The sequence below is a fragment of the Elgaria multicarinata genome, chromosome 3 (genome assembly GCF_023053635.1).
Source record: "Elgaria multicarinata webbii isolate HBS135686 ecotype San Diego chromosome 3, rElgMul1.1.pri, whole genome shotgun sequence".
Classification (NCBI taxonomy): Eukaryota; Metazoa; Chordata; class Lepidosauria; order Squamata; family Anguidae; genus Elgaria; species Elgaria multicarinata.
Genome location: NC_086173.1, coordinates 62,688,919 through 62,705,847, shown reverse-complemented (window position 1 = coordinate 62,705,847; position 16,929 = coordinate 62,688,919). Strand labels below are relative to the sequence as shown.

General features: G+C 45.0%; 1 protein-coding gene across 1 annotated transcript; it reads right to left on the bottom strand.

The window, feature by feature from the left end:
- Positions 1-3,338: 3,338 nt before the first annotated feature.
- Positions 3,339-13,968, bottom strand: LOC134395367 (galactose-specific lectin nattectin-like). The gene is made up of 6 exons (XM_063121531.1): positions 13,802-13,968; positions 12,480-12,593; positions 8,862-8,987; positions 6,762-6,907; positions 5,580-5,689; positions 3,339-3,525 (listed from the first exon to the last, which is right to left on the bottom strand). Exons 1-6 carry the CDS (start codon positions 13,914-13,916, stop codon positions 3,339-3,341), a joined length of 798 nt encoding a protein of 265 aa, XP_062977601.1. The 5' UTR covers positions 13,917-13,968.
- Between the last annotated feature and the right edge of the window lie 2,961 nt (positions 13,969-16,929).

Genomic DNA, 16,929 nt, shown 5'->3' with positions numbered 1-16,929 from the left:
AGCATGCCTGAAGCACGGTATTCGAGGTACAGGATTTTATGTGTGTTCACTCTAATTGTGCAATGCCATAAGTGTATACGGTGAGTGTAAGCAGAAAAAGGGGTGCAGGGAAGTCCGATATATGCCCTGAGGTGCTTCTGGGAGATAATAAAGGGAAGGCAGGGATGGGAGAGGCCAGAACAGGTGGATATATTATTGTTGTTGTTGTTGTTGTTGTTGTTGTTGTTGTTGTTGTTATTATTATTATATTTGTATCCCGCCTTTTGCCCAATGCTGGGCCTCAAGGCGGCCTTACAAAGTTTAAAACATACACGGGAAAGGGGGGACCATAAACGTTTAAAACACAAAACAAAATTATAAGACATTAACATAGATGGAGGGCCAGATTATTCTCCAAAGGCCTGCTGGAACAAACAAGTTTTAGCCTGCTTCCGAAAGCCCATCAAGCAGGGAGCCAGCCTAGCTTCCCGGGAAGAGATTTCCAAAGCACTGGAGCAGCCACCAAGAAGGCCCTCTCCCATGTTCCCACTAAGTGCGCCTGTGAAGATGGTGGGACTGAAAGAAGGGCTTCTCCAGAAGATCTCAAAGCACGGGCAGGCTCATAAGGGAGAATACGGTCTTTCAAATAACCTGGACCCGAGCCATATAGGGCTTTATAGGTCATAACCAGCACTTTGAATTGTGCCCGGAAACAGAGTGGAAGCCAGTGGAGCTGTTTTAACAGGGGAGTTGTCTGCTCCCTGTAACCAGCCCCTATCTAGCTGCAGCTCTTTGAACCAGCTGGAGTTTCCGAACACTCTTCAAAGGCAGCCCCACGTAGAGCGTGTTACAGTAATCCAATCGGGATATAACTAAGGCACGTGTCACCGTGGCCAGGTCCGACATCTCTAGGAACGGGCGCAGCTGGCGCACTAGCTTTAACTGTGCAAATGCACTCCTGGCCACTGCCGAAACCTGGGCATCCAGGCTCAGGGCTGAATCCAGAAGCACACCCAAGCTGCGGATCTGTGTGAGCAGATACAGTTGTGGTCAGCAGTAAAGACCAGCAGGGTTAGACAACAAGGCTTGACACTTGATCTGTCTCTTAGTATTCACTGATGCCCTTCCTTTGTTCTTTTCTTTTGCTTATCGGCAACCTTTTCCTTGGTGGGGGTGGGGAGAAATCTATCATGAGTTGGAGTTCCCAGTCGTCACTGCTTGCTGGTGTCCGTACTTATCTAAATCGGGACAGACGTGAGAAGGGGCACCACTCAACGGAGTGGAATGACACGATCAAATTTTTTGAAGGTCGCAGATTGGGGTGGATGGGAGGATTAGCAGTGTCACTCATCACTCGGGATGTCACTACCCAGTAGGGCTGGGCGGGAGAAGCATGTTCAACCCGGGAGCTGAATTGGCCCCGGTCCAGGACGTCAGGGGGACGCGTGCTAGAGTGGGCAGGGCCACTGCCCAGTGTGGGAGGAGCCATTGGTGCATGCGGGCTGCCCCCAACATTTTTATACAAAGAGACGCATGTCCCATCCACACAAATGCCTTCTTGACCAGGTTTTGGGGGTCCTTGGGCAAGACACCCTCCATGGGGCCCCTCCGTCAGTGAGTCTACTTTACACCACCATGGTCACCAGCTGCTCTTCCTCTTCCTCCTCCTCCTCCTCATGGCTCCCGCTTGCTTGACAGGCAAAGAGCCAGGGAGGAAGTAGGCCATGGCATCTCCATCTCCATCTCCATCATCATCTCCTCCCCCTCCTCCCCCCTTCCATCGTTGTCTGGACCAGAGCAAGAGGCAAGTGAACAACCACATTGCAATGGTGAAGAGGAGAAGCAATTCCAGGGTACTCTTGAGAGTGGACACCTGGCCAACCATGCCTACCTTGGCGCTGGTCTTGATCTCTGTCTTTCTCTTTCTACCTCTCTTCCTCTTCCTCTCTCTCTCCTTTGTCTGGAAACAAAGCCCTATGAAGAGAGACTGAAACCACATGTATGTTTAGCCTGGAGAAGAGAAGATGGAGGGGAGATATGAGAGCACTCTTTGAATACTTGAAAGGTTGTCACACAGAGGAGGGCCAGGATCTCTTCTTGATCCTCCCAGAGTGCAGGACATGGAATAACGGGCTCAAGTGACAGGAAGCCAGATTCCAGCTGGACATCAAGAAAAAAATCCTGACTGTTAGAGCAGTACGACAATGGAGCCAGTTACCTAGGGAGGTTGTGGGCTCTCCCACACTAGAGGCCTTCAAGTGGCAGCTGGACAACCATCTGTCAGGGATGCTTTAGGGTGGATTCCTGCATTGAGCAGGGGGTTGGACTTGATGGCCTTATAGGTCCCTTCCAACTCTACTATTCTATTATTCTATGATTTTATGGTCCTGATCTGTCTCTCTCTCCTTTTATCACTCTGCCTCTGCCCCCCCTCACACACACCCCATTCATACACATAAACACACACACACACACTCCCCAGCCCCATTTCTTCAGCTGAAGTGGGGTGGGTGGGGCATTTCTTCTGTCCACTGCTGAGAGAGGAGCTCTTTACCTTCTCCCCGAGCTGCAGGTGGGAAAAAAGATGCGTAACTGTAACCCTTTGGGTCCTGGGGCAGGGCAAAGGGGTGGTGCTTGAGGAAGAAGCTTGGCAGGTCGTATTCAGCCCATGGGCTGAAGGTTCCCCATGCCTGCAATAGGAGTCCACACCAGTTGTGGAGATCAGCTTTCCAGCCAGCGCTCACAATAAGGAGATCATTAGGAAGGTCCACCTAGACCAGCACTCTGTGTTCCTACAGGGGTTGGTCAGATGCCTTTGAGCAGCTCACAGTGTGACAGAGGCAGCCCCTCCTTATTGTTTCCCCTCAGCATTGGGTATGGAGAGATATACTGCATCGGAACATGGAGGTTCCATTTGACTATGAAGAACATCAGAAGAGCCCTGCTGGATCAGACCAAGGGTCCATCTAGTCCAGCATTCTGTTCCCACAGCTGCCAACCAGCTGTTGGCTGGAACCCACAAGCAAGGCATGGGTGCATTTTTTTCTGAAACCCCCGGAACAGGTTTTTTCCCATGCTTTCAACATTTTCTGAAATGTTACATCTCTAGGGGTGGACACTAATGGCACTCCTCACCCAGGGTGCTATTTATCCTAGGGCCAGCCCTGTTCCCCCTGGCTTCTATTATTAAAATAGATTGTAATGGTTGCCTCCCTTTCTCCACTCCCTCTCAAAACACTCATCTCCCACTGGCAGGGAATGGCCCTATAGCTTAAGCAGCTGACAAAATACAGACAACAAATATGACTTTAATAGCCAAATTCAGTTGATTCTGTTTCTACACACACAAGAAAATAATTTTATTGGAGCAAAAGTGGGGACTGCAGGACACAGGACAGGCGCCTGCCCTTTTCACAAATGAACAGTTTGCGCTTTTTGCACATAGCGTTCCTCCACTTGTATTTCACATCTTCCTTTGCAGTAGCACAGTGGGTAAGGTACCCATCACTGTTCATTAGAGGAATGTCTCCTGATATGTCCCAGTTTCTGAAAAAGATAAGCAACGTTTTATTGGAGTTGCACTCGTAACAAGGGACGAGGCACGTGGGGTAGGCCTTGGAGTTGGGGAAAGAGTCCACTGCTGAGCAGCTGAGGAAACAGTGTCGCTCTAATCCCAGGAACCCTTGCTGGTGAGTAAGCCCCACTGACCATTGTGAGACCTACTTCTGTATAAACATGCTTAGGGTTGTACTGTGTGCGACCTAAAGAAGCTCTAATTTACAAAAATGTTCATGTTTTTCATTCCCTACCCTGTGGTAAGCAGCTATGTGTGTGTAGTTGGAAGGAAAAATGCTTTTTATTCCTAAGGAATAAAGACAACACAATCAGTTGTTATTTAAATATTAATATTTGCTTGGTAATTGCAATAATAATGCAAAATGGGATGAAGTTAGGGTGACCATATGAAAAGGAGGACAGGGCTCCTGTATCTTTAACAGTTGCATAGAAAAGGGAATTTCAGCAGGTGTCATTTGTATATATGGAGAACCTGGTGAAATTCCCTCTTCATTATAATAGTTAAAGCTGCAGGAGCTATACTAGAGCGACCAGATTTAAAAGAGGGAAGGGCTCCTGCAGCTTTAACTGTTGTGATGAAGAGGAAATTTCACCAGGTTCCCCATATATATAAATGACACCTGCTGAAATTCCCTTTTCAATACAACTGTTAAAGATACAGGAGCCCTATCCTAATTTCCATATGGTCATCCTAATGAAGTACTCTGCAGTCCACACTAAAGACTAACCACCTCTATTTTTCTTCACCATCCATGTTTGCATGGCCTTCTACATGTTTCTAAAACTGAGACATGCACTCCTGAATAACTGCTCCCGAATACATCATATGGTTGCCCTTTGTCTTTGTGAAAGTAGTTTTGGAGATCCATTCAATCTCTTCATTATGTGTTGGCACTCTTCTCCTTTTGGGTCATTTGTAAATGTGACTGTGATTAATAGCTAGGAAATGTTAGATATTAAAATAAGCATGGACCTCAGATTTTCCCTTGGAAAAGCCGCAGCCTTCTTTTTATACAAAATGTCTCCCTATCCACCTTCTCCACACCATGCACAATTTTGTTCACCTCCATCATGTCACCCCTCACTCCATGCTAAACTGTTTCAGAAGTTTTACCCTTTTCTCATAGGGGAGTTGTTCCAGGCCCTTGATATTAGTTGCCATTTCCTGTAGGGCGACCATATGAAAAGGAGGACAGGGTTCCTGTATCTTTAACAGTTGTATTGAAAAGGAAATTTCAGCAGGTGTTATTTGTATATATGGAGAACCTGGTGAAATTTCCTCTTCATCACAACAGTTAAAGCTGCAGGTGCCCTGCCCTCTTTAAATCTGGCTCCTGCAGCTTTAACTGGTGTGATGAAGAGGAAATTTCTCCAGGTTCCCCATATATACAAATGACACCTGCTGAAATTCCATTTTCAATACAACTCTTAAAGAAACAGAAGCCCTGTCCTCCTTTTCATATAGGGTGAACAGGTAGATTCACTGAGGGAGGTGAGGTCTTGCCCAAAGGCCCTCCAAAAACTGGAGCCAGCACAGGCCTGCAGCACATAGCAGTGGCTAATTCCTTTAGCCTGCAATCCCCATCTTGAGATGGGTCTGAAATACAAACCTCGCAGCCACATCTGCTCCATTTGATGTACTTTATCTGCAATTTCCCCCACCCTTGCTTTTTATGCCATCTAGCCTGGTAAAGAGTTCTGGAGAACTCAGAAGCTTGCTCACTGTTTTGTGACATTTTGGCTGGTCCTAAAAAAAAAAAAAAAGATATTGCCCAACTGTGCATTTTGGAGGCTTTTTCATCATGGACCAAGATAGCGATCTTTGCTTTTTACTTGCCTCCTCAAATAAGAATACCATTCAAAAATGTGCCACCTTTTCCAGTGAATAATGTTCTTTGTTTCCTCTGATACTATGGAAAGCACCTTCTCCAAATTTTACTCCTGAGATGCTGATACCCTTCTGAGCCTCCATCTCAGTGCATTAGGACAGGGCAATGGATGAGCCCTTAACAAATGCTACTCACTTGTAGGATACACTTGTGCCATCCACCCACTTCCACTCTCTTTCAGTCTCTGTGTAATTCAAGCCAATCCAGGTATCAGAATCACCATATATTTTATAAACCAGGAAATCCTAGGGCAAAATGAGAACAGGATGGATTTGCTCTTTATCTGCTGCCAGTGGTCCCAAACCCAGACCATGAATAACCTGCCTTTTCACAGGCATCATACATGTGAAAAGGATCTCCAGATTGCAGTAAATGGCAAGGTGAACATAAGTTAGCAGCATAATGGCTGCAAAAACTAACAAACAAACAAACCAAAAACCTAATGTAATTTTAGGCTGCATTAACAGAATCATAACATCACAGTCATGAGAAGTAATATTGCACTTTAGCCCGTATTAGTCAGACCTCATCAGAAGAGGGCAACAACAGGCTGAAATCCTAAGGGTATGGTTAGCCAGGAATAGGAAAGGCAGACAGGATAACACTCATCAAATATCTGAAGCACTATCATGAACAAAAGGGCAAAGATTTGTTGCCTGCAGGGGGCAGGACTACATCTAAAGGGCTTCACCAAAGTGAAACTGAGGAGTGAAGCAGAGCAGGCCTCCTGGACACCCTACCCTAGCAGGAGTTCCTGAAATGTGCACAAGGCAATAGGTTGAAACTGCAGAACAGAGGCTTCAAGCTGCCCAAGGATACCAGCTGCAACTTTGGGCATAGTAGCAGAACTTTGAACTGTGCCACTTTAGACTGCAGAAGGGGCTGTGAAAGTGGGAGGGCTGTTTTCACTGCGCTGCACACAATATCATCCCTGTATGTAGAAGACTAGTACACCAGAGAGTGCGTCCACATAGCCCTCTTTCTCATGTACTTGTTCACTAGATGCAGGAAGGGAGTGTCTCCTCTTTTTTAAGTGAGAGCAGTCAGGTATCAGACACTAACCAGCAATCAGACTAGCCAATTCAGCCATCTTAGCTTGCCACCTCATTTTATATAATATGTGGAATGGTTCATAGTCAAAAGTCTTCCTGTTGCCCGAAGTCATAAAAAGGCTTCTATAGGAAGGTGGCTCTATGCCATCTGTTGTTCTTAATACTCAGAGCCAAGGGAGATTGTTGGCATGTATAGCTATCCAGCAAGGAGAGGGTGTCCTATGCAACCATCTTGGCATTGTGACTCCTTATGTGAGAGGCTCACCTGTTCCTTTTCATTGTCAATCACCAGGAGATCTGCACCCTGGTCTTGGCAGCTGCTTCTGGCATCAGCCCACTTCAGTTCTATTTGGGCGAAGTTGTAGCACTTCTGCTGGAACTCCAGCCACTCAGATGGGCATGCTAAAAAGCCTGCAATACATGAAGACGTGAATTAATACAGCCCAGACTGAGTGCATCCTAAATTTTTCATTGTTCCCAGGCTGCTTCTGTGGCTAGCATCAGATACTATCGTTCAGTTATACTCAGCAAATGAACGCACATGATCTCCAAGACTTAATAACATTGTAATGTGCAGTATCTTCATGTGGGAGCGTCCCTGTTGCTAGCTGGGTATGTGGACTACTACTGGTTCACCATGAAAGGTCTTTATTTCATTCATTTCATTTCATTTATTACATTTCCGAATCACCCAGGCTCTCTTGGCAATTTTTAAGATTAAACTCCTAAAATACGCAATAAAACCAATGCACAACAATAAAACTTTAAAACCAATCAACAGTAAATCCTAGGACTCATTAAAAACCTTTTCATATGCTGCCCAGAGCCTGGCAGTAAAGGAAAGTCTTAACCTGGCACCGAAATGATGACAATGTTGGCACCAGGCGGGCCTCACTGGGAAGAATGTTCCATAATCAAGGGGGCACCACTGAGAAGGTCCTTGGATTATCATAATCCAAGTTCATTTCAAGGTAAATGCATATCATAGTTCTGTTGTGTAGCAACAGAGATCTGTGAAGTGAGGTGACATCCTGTGGCTCTACAGGCATAGTTTGGGTTTCTATACAAAAATGAGATACGCCAGGTCATGCTCATCTACAGAGCTTGATGAGCCACCAGGAAAAGAAGATTAAGATCCAGGATTCAGCTCCCATTATGCCTAACCCCGAGCCCCTATTGCTTTCTGCAGAAAACAAAGGAAAGAAGAATAAAACATTTCCAAATCATTCTGTTTTAGAGCCTTTCTACAAGAGGCTTTTATTGTTTGCTCATGATTCTTCAATTATGGTAGTTTGTGGGTGCTTTCTACAACATCGTCATACTCCAGGGCTTCTCCCATGCTTTGCAACCATTTTAGCAGGTCCCCCCCCCCAATGATGAAAGTCTCATTTTTGTAAATAGCACCATGAGACCCTCATATATTTGCGCAATTCCACTATACCACAGTGCAACTTAGTGGTTGTGTAATGGAGCATGTAGATAGGCAGTGGAAGAAAACCCTCGGGGAGGGGGGCATATGTAAAGGAGCCAATCCTAATTCCGCAAAGAATCTGGAAGCAGAACCCTCAGTAAATGGACAGGCATAAAGCCTCATATAGAAAAGCCTTCAGTCAGGGCAGCTTACTGATAAGAATTTTAAACTGTCACAATTCATATCTTTGTACCCAGATTTCTGCACCCAAATACAAATTGTCAGTCTAAGGCCATTTCTACACCAGTCTGAAAATGCGGGCTGGTCACGGCTGTGTCCCTGTGCGTCCAAATGACGCACAGGGGCTCCTGGGAGAAACGAGGGATGAGAACGGGTTTTCCCAGGGATAAGTACGCCCTGGGAAAATCCAATTCTTTCCGCAGTCTTGGGATCGTCCCGAGACCGCAAGAGGTGTGGCCGCCCATCCTGGCTTCTTCCCTCCTTTCCGTGAGTAGCGGGGATCAGTAGGAGGAAGGAACTGGGCCGGGAGGAATGGGGGGTGGGAGGGAGTGGGGCAGGGGATTTTTTTAAAAACAACAACACTTCATGTTTTGTTGGAGTGCATGTGCGCTCAGCTCCTTTAAAAAATAAAAATTTAAAAAATGGCAGGCGCGACACCCTCCTTCCTCCTGGGATGTCATGCCCACATTTAGACTAAGGGGAGGATCTCACGATCAGGATCTCATGAGATCCTCCCCCCTCCCTCCCTTTACACTGGGCTGGTGTAGAAATGGCTTATACTGATGTCTGGAGTATAAAAAAAGAGTACACACTGCATCTGTTGTGAAGGGTGCATGTGTGTAATATGCTTCATGCTTTTACAATATAAAGAGGCCATGGCCACTACCACCCAAAAAAAGTGGGGGAAGCCTTATGTGTGAGATCTGCACTTACATCTAAGGCATGCCAGCACAAGAGCAGCCGTCACCATTATCAGCGACAAGAGCAGCAGAACACAGAAGGCGATGAAGAGTTTTCTGCCAAGATCTCTCAATTTGTCATCCTTGAATAAAAACAGTGCTGTAACCAAGAACAATAGGTTAGGAAACTATAGGAAGACCAGAGAATTTCAGGAGCAGGTTATTGAGAATTATTTTAAAAAGGCACAGAAAAAGCTCATGTATCTGTATAAGAAAGGAAGGTGATTTTTGGTCAAAGCATGCTAGTGAATTGGGCAGGGAGATAGCCTACTTAGGAAAAGTGCAAAAAGAAATGTTGATGTACTGGGTTTTCCATGACACTATTTTATTTATTTATTTGTATCCTGCCTTTTTCCCAGTACTGGGCCTCAAGGCAATTGGTGAGCGATACCAATATGGCTGGTTGTTTGAGAACAAACTAAAGGCAATACTATTTTCTGCTAAGCATGCTATTTACTGAATTTATTTATTACATTTTTATGGTTTTAAATGTTGTATAATTTTTTTTAATGTTCACTGTTTTAAACTTTTGTAAACCACCCAGAGAGCTTTGGCTATGGGGCAGAAGAAGAAGAAGAAGAAGAAGAAGAAGAAGAAGAAGAAGAAGAAGAAGAAGAAGAAGAAGAAGAAGAAGAAGAAGAAGAAGAAGAAGAAGAAGAATACAGCCCCATAGCCGAAGTTCCCTGGGCAGTTCACAAACATTTCTTGAAGTTTTGCAGGTGACAAATGCTAACAATACAACTGGAATCATTTGTAAAAAGGGTGCACTTGTAAATTCTATACTATCAACATTTCATGGGAATATTTAAGGAACAAAATCTGACATCTTGAGTTTTATAGAACCTCAGAGGAAAATATGAAATTTCTAGTCCTCACAGTTTTAAGTTGAAAGTAGTTTTTGGTAAAAGAGCTTCCAGTAACCAGAAAGGGAAGTTGTTGCATTGCTGCCTGTTCTATGTAGCCTATCTCCTAATTCTATGGCAAGAACATTATATTAGCAGCAGCAGACACAAAGACACACAAAGAGGAATCGCCCATGTGCTATCTAAAATAACTCTTCTGTCAGGCTTCTATAGTTAACAAGATAACATCAAAACTTGCCTTATCATTACATGCTGAGAGACTGAAACAGCACTGGCCATCAGTACTATGTTACGGAAAGTAGTATTGTACTGTATTTCAAATTCAGTTATTAAGGGTGCAATCGTATGTATGTTGAGACAGGAAAAAAGTCCTCCAGAATGATGGGAGTTGTAGGTTTTTTTCTATCTAAACATGCATAGGATTGCATCCTAAACTATAATAAACTTCTAAATGTGCACCTATTCATATAAATTATATGCACATTTGTGTTATCTTTTTGGGTGACAGTTTTTTTGATGCTGTGTAAGTAGCCAACCTATTCTGAATTGTCATTGGATTGTTTTGGGGTTCTCCCCACCCCCTGCCTCTTGTACTTCTGTCAACATTATCCTCCCCGCCCACTGCCTAATATCTGCTGATGCCTCGCTCGTGTTTTATGAATGGTGCTATTCTGGCTACACAAGGATCCACATTTACCTTTGAACTTTGAAAATAGAGATGATGATGGTGATGATGATGACGACAACAACAACAAAAGGATAACATACACATGTTTCACCCAAGTACATTAGAGACCACAGTCAACCCTGTCTTTGCATAGGCTGAAGTGACTGACTTCTGATGGCACTATGAAGTGGAAGGTGATAAATGAAGGCAGAAAAGACTCTGAATGTTCAGCAAAGACTTTTAATGTCAAGGGGCCTGGCTTGACGAAGGGTTTGCCCCGGGGTGGATTCGGAGTGGCAGGAGGTCATCTGTATGACACAACCGCCATTCTGAAGCCATCCAAAGGCAAACCTCCTAAACTCTGCTCCAAAAACTCGGGCACTTACCGTGACTTTTTTGGACATGGAGGCCTGCCACAGCCAATAGCAACAGCTGATTGGTCACCATTGGCTGGAGGAGGGACAGTTCGGGTGGCGCGTGTCCCTTCCTCCCCCTCTGGCTGCCCCGTTACTTCCCTTCCCCTTTATTTTATTTTTTTATCTATAAATGTGACCCTCCCTCTGATGTCCCTTTCACTGCTCTGTTCCTCTCCCACCCCTTTTTTAAATTTATTTCTTATCTATAGATACGATCCTTCGCCTGTATAGATTAAAAAAATCAAACAAACCAGTATGTGTGTAAAAAACGGGGCAACGAGAGGGAGGTCAGAGCCAGTTCGAGTCCCTGTCTTCCTCCCCCTCTGGCTGCCCAGTTTCTCTCCCCCCCCCCCACCACCCCGTGCTAGTTTTTTTAAAAATATTTTTTATCTATACATGCGAAGGATCACATCTATAGATAAAAAAATTAAAAAAATAAAAAGTGGGGAATGGGATGGGGCAGCAAGACGGGGAAGAAGACAGGGATGCGAACCAGCTCTCCTCCCTCTGACCTCCCTCTTGCTGCCCTGTTCCTTCCACACCCATTTTTTAAAGATCTATAGATGCAATCCTTTGCATCTATAGATAAAAAAACAAAAAACAGGGGCGGAGTGGGGAAGGAACAGGACAGCAAGAGGGAGGTGAGAGGGAGGAGAGCCGGTTCTTGTCCCTGCCTTCCTCCCGCTCTCGCTGCCTCATTCCTCCCCCCTCCCCGGTGCTCAGCGACACCAACTCCGCACTGGCGCTCCTCCTGGTGCAGAGATGCCAGGAAGGAGTGTGGGAGCGGAAGGTTGAGGCCTTCCGGCACCAACGCACTGCTGGGGCCTGTCTACACAGAGTCTTCGGGGCGCCTGGAGTGCGTCTGCAGTGCACCCCGAAATCGATGATGTAGACAGTACCTTAAGCGTTCCAAGAAGAGGAGGAGGAGGAGGAGGAGGAGGAGGAGGAGGAGGAGGAGGAGGTGGCTCCGCATCAGCCCGCGCGGGGACGGGGTGAAGAGTTGCCGGGCCCGTCGGCTTTGCCGGGGAATCGGCTGCGTCCTTGGCACCGCCCACCTGCCCACCGGCCTCCTGTTGCCGGCGAAAGAGCCACCCGGGCCCACCCGGGTCGGAGAGCCCGGCAGAAGAAGCTGCCGGCGGCTTCTTCCGCCGAGCTCTATGATCCGGGTGGCTCTTTCGCTGGCAACAGGAGGCCAGCAGGCAGGTGGGCGGCGCCAAGGACGCAGCCAATTCCCCGGCGAAGTCGCCGGGCCTGGCAACTCTTCACCCCGTCCCCGTGAGGGGCGATGCAGGGCCTCCTCCTCCTTGGAACGCTTAAGGTACTGTCTACATCATCGATTTCGGGGCGCACTGCAGACGCACTCCAGGCGCCCCGAAGACTCTGTGTAGACAGGCCCCTAAAGTCTGCCTAGCAGGGGAGGAGAAATGCTTTTTGTGCTCCACTAAAAGCGACAAAATATCTTAGGATGCAATGCAGTGCATGTTACGCAGAGAAGTCCTAAAACTCCCAGCATGCCTCAGCCAGCATGGGAGTTACAGGACTTCTTTCTGTTGAAACATGTGTGGGATTGTAGCCTTAGTCTGGCATGGTTCGAGATTTTTAAAAGGTCCATAATGTCATTTGTGGAGGTGTGTTGAACCATTCACCTGGCTCTGCTTTCATTCCCGTTTCTGGCAGGCTTCTCATCCGCATGTCAGGCATCATGATGTACTCATATTCCTGTTCCGCATTCTCGTATCCCTGGTCTGAAGTCACCGATTCTAGGGACAGAGGAGCCATTTCTAAGGCATTGCCTGCTTTGGATTCCCCCTACTTGTGACCCTCAAGACTGAGTGGACTTGCCACACATCTGGGAGTGTGTACACCCAGCTTTCTGACTCTCTCAGAGTATGACAGCCTGGTTAAAGATGGAATATATCCAGGGCAGGCCCTAAGATAAATTGTGTCCTGGGCGAGAGTTGCCTTTGGTGTCCCCCATGTGGACAGCCCCGGTGCTCCCCTCAGCTCAGCTTGTTTGCCCCCACAGTTGGCGCCCCAGGGGCAACCGCCCAGCTCACCCACCACTAAGGCCTGCCCTGAATATATCCCTCAAAGATTAACAAAACAGAACGAAAGAGTCTTCTTAGCGGACATACATATTAACGCTGCCATATGTCTGGTCTTGCCACACATCTGGGATGAAAATCCTTACACTATCCAGCTCTCTGTCTCTCACAGAATATGATAGCCTGGATGAAGATGGAATATCTCCCTCAAAGAATTAAAAAAAAATGAAAAAAAGGGCAAAATAGTCTTTACAGACATACATATTAACAGTGCTTGTGCTGATAGCCAGCATTTGCAAGAAAGGAGCTAACATCTTAATTTGGGACTGTACTAAAACATCTACTGTTTTTTGAAATATTACATAACAGCTCCCCAAAAATATACAAGCATTTCAGCAAAACATTATAGCTGCCACACTTAGAGAATTGTGGATGCATTATCCTAATGTGTGTGTTTTCTATATGTGACCGTTAATCCATTGTATCTATTTTCAGTTTCATCATAGAATTGAGATTTGATCTCTACATGGTGTGTTTCCTTTTCTGCTTTTCCACTACATAACCTGCAGGTAGTGCTGTGCTATAGCAAAACAGCACAATTACACAAGTAAGAAAATACATTTTCTTTCACTTTCTGTAATAATACTCCATTTTCCCAATCTAAACACACACAACCCAAAAGTGCTCCTAAAAACAGAAGCAAAACTGAGGGTCATATCATCTGAAGAACCCAAAAACAACCATGAATAAGGAATGATGAGCACACTATAAATACGTTGTGTAGAAAAGCTCTCAGTTCAGAATGAGAAGGCTTTTAGGGAAGTATGTTTCTCTTCTCATAAATGAACATAGTAGCAAAAATTGTGCCGCTCTTTGAGAATTTCTTCTCATCCTCCTTCCCCATCACCCCCACCCCCCATTACCTGTTTCTGCAGGTTCGGAGTGCCATTCCCAGGTCTGGGACAGCTCCTCTGAAACACTGTCATTCTGGTGGTCTTCATTCTGGTAGTCTTCATCCATGGCAGAATAAGGCTGCATCAAGAATACTTCTGCAACGCAGCTACCGGATGCTTGTGCTTTCCTTCTATCATAATCAGCTTCCTTTCTATCTAACCAGCTACAGAAAAATCGAAACACATGTACTATTCCTAAAGTCTTACTATTCTTATTTATTGCTTTGACATGCGGATTTCCTCCCAATACTAATTTTGTCTTTGGAGAAGGAGCTTCCTCAGGTCTGCATCAGGGGGGCTGCCTTCACAGCGCCGAGTTGGCACCGATCCACCACCAAATCCAACAGGGCTGCTGTTGTGAGGATAAAATAGTGGGGAGAATTATATACACTGCCTTGGGTTTCTTGGAGGAAAAAAAGCAGTATATTCATAAATGTAATACAATAAATAAAAATAAAATGTATACAAAGATCATGTGTGATTTACATGCTTCACAAACATACACATTTTATCATATGAGATAATTTCCCTATAATCTGTCAAATTCTTTCTTGTACAGAAGGGATCTCCTTTAAGGAAATACCATAGCATGTGAAGCATCTCTCACAAATCAGTTCTATGCCACATGCATGCTATCAAAATGTTGGAAAGGTATCAACATGAAAGCAGGCAGGTATTAACTGTTGCTTTGCAGTCACCTGGTGTACATCCATCTGTCTGTGGATAGTTATTTTGCCCTTTGTTTGTTGGCTGGTTAACAAATATTTAAGACACCTTTAGCAGGTGACCAGCATGGATAAGCTTTTAATCAGCATTTTGCACTGCTTTTTTATTATTGCTTTAATTGCTTTTTTTATTATTGCCTTTATTTATGGTTTTAGTTTTATTTCTTTATTTTGTTGGCTTTAGTCATTTTATATTTCCACTTGAACATTTTAATGGAAGAAGCAACTAAAGCAATAGTCACTTAATGAGAAATCTGTATAGAGCCAATTATTGCCATGCAAAGCTTTCTTCAGATCTGTTAAGTCACCAGGAAGATCATTTGATCAGCTCTACTTGGGATTGTACTGTTCTATACGTCAGGAACCAACAGTCAAGTGACCTGCAAGAAACTCTTTGGAAGTCATGTGATTAAAGCTCAGAAGTACTGCACTCTTAGGACTCATGTAGGCTCCCAAACATTTTCTCAAATCCCCACAAAGCACAATCCTAACTTCTGGAGGAGTCTCTCTCTGTGCCCCTCCGTGTGTGTGTGTGTGTGTGTGTGTGTGTGTGTGTGTGTGCATGTGCGTGTGAGAGAACGAGTGTACATGCGCTTTATGTCTGTAATGAAGTATAAAACAGAAGTTACTCCTGGACTGAACCCTATGGGGAATCAAATTGGTAACATCTGGAGTCAGGAATGAATGGCTGTGAATTTCTGAGAGTTTCTAAGTTCTGCTAAACCAGACTGCTCCTACAGTGCACAAGTTAGAAGCTGTAGTGCAAACTAAAGAAAACATTGCCCTTTGGGCTGTTGTTACTCAATATTTATTTACTTATCATATGCATAGGCTGCCCTATAATGAAAGGTTCTCTGGACATCTTACTACATAAAATAAGTTTTTTTTTAAAAAAAAAGCCCCAAACATGTAAAGCTAAGAAGAATGGCATCACCCTTTTGAGTTCTCTGCACCCTGGCATCATAGAATCATAGAATAGCAGAGTTGGAAGGGGCCTACAAGGCCATTGAGTCCAACCCCCTGCTCAATGCAGGAATCCACCCTAAAGCATCCCTGACAGATGCTTGTCCAGCTGCCTCTTGAATGCCTCTGTGTGGGAGAGCCCACAACCTCCCTAGGTAACTGATTCCATAGTCGTACTGCTCTAACACTCAGGAAGTTTTTCCTGATGTCCAGCTGGAATCTGGCTTCCTTTAACTTGAGTCCGTTATTCCATGTCCTGCAGTCTGGGAGGATCGAGAAGAGATCCTGGCCCTCCTCTGTGTGACAACCTTTTAAGTATTTGAAGAGTGCTATCATATCTCCCCTCAATCTTCTCTTCTCCAGGCTAAACATGCCCAGTTCTTTCAGTCTCGCTTCATAAGGCTTTGTTTCCAGACCCCTGATCATCCTGGTTGCCCTCCTCTGAACACGCTTCAGCTTGTCTGCATCCTTCTTGAATTGTGGAGCCCAGAACTGGACACAATACTCTAGATGAGGCCTAACCAGGGCTGAATAGAGAGGAACCAGTACCTCACGTGATTTGGAAGCTATACTTCTACTAATGCAGCCCAAAATAGCATTTGCCTTTCTTGCAGCCATATCACACTGTTGGCTCATATTCAGCTTGTGATCTACAACAATTCCAAGATCCCTCTCGTTTGTAGTATTACTGAGCCAAGTATCCGCCATCTTGTAACTGTGCATTTGGTTTCTATTTCCTAGATGTAGAACTTTGCATTTATCCCTATTAAGTTTCATTCTGTATTCACTAGCTGGATATGCCTGTGTGCATTTGGCTCAATGCTTCCAGCCTATGAGCCAGTGTGGTGTAGAGCTGAGAATATCGGACTTAGACTTGGAAGATCTGGGTCCTAGTCTATGAAGTTCACTGGGTGACTTTGAAGACAATTATGCCCTGTTGTTCAGGTTACACCTGGACAGGTATCCCCATCACCCAATCCTCATTACAGTAGCAATGCATTCTCCTCTGCAATTAACGTTTAGCCCTTTGAGACACCTCAACAAGAATGGCTGGCAACTGAAGAAAAAAAAAAGGTGATTTCAAAAATAATTCAATAATGGGTATTTTCTAGAAGATATGCATACTAAGAAAGCTTGTATAGTCTAACGCTTGCAAGAAAGCAGCTGACATTAACTAAACCACACTGAGACTGTGATAAAAGCGGTTTCCTGAAATCTTTCTGAACAGCCTCACAGTAATTTCTGACGTTTCCAACACAATGGTGGATTGTCCTTGAAGAACCATGGCTGCATTTTGCAATGCAGAGATGGACAATTTGTAGGCCAAAACATCTGGAAGGCCACAATCCCCATCAATCCTAGTCAGCATAGCCAGCAGAGAGGCATGATGGAAGTTATAGGCCAAAACAT

Coding starts and splice junctions, on each gene's coding strand:
- LOC134395367 (XM_063121531.1), bottom strand. CDS start 13,916: ATGCAGCCTTATTCTGCCATGGATGAAGACTACCAGAATGAAGACCAC. Junction 8,988..12,479: donor GGGAATGAAAGCAGAGCCAG/GTGAATGGTTCA, acceptor TCTTGGTTACAG/CACTGTTTTTATTCAAGGAT. Junction 5,690..6,761: donor TTGACAATGAAAAGGAACAG/GTGAGCCTCTCA, acceptor ATTTTGCCCTAG/GATTTCCTGGTTTATAAAAT.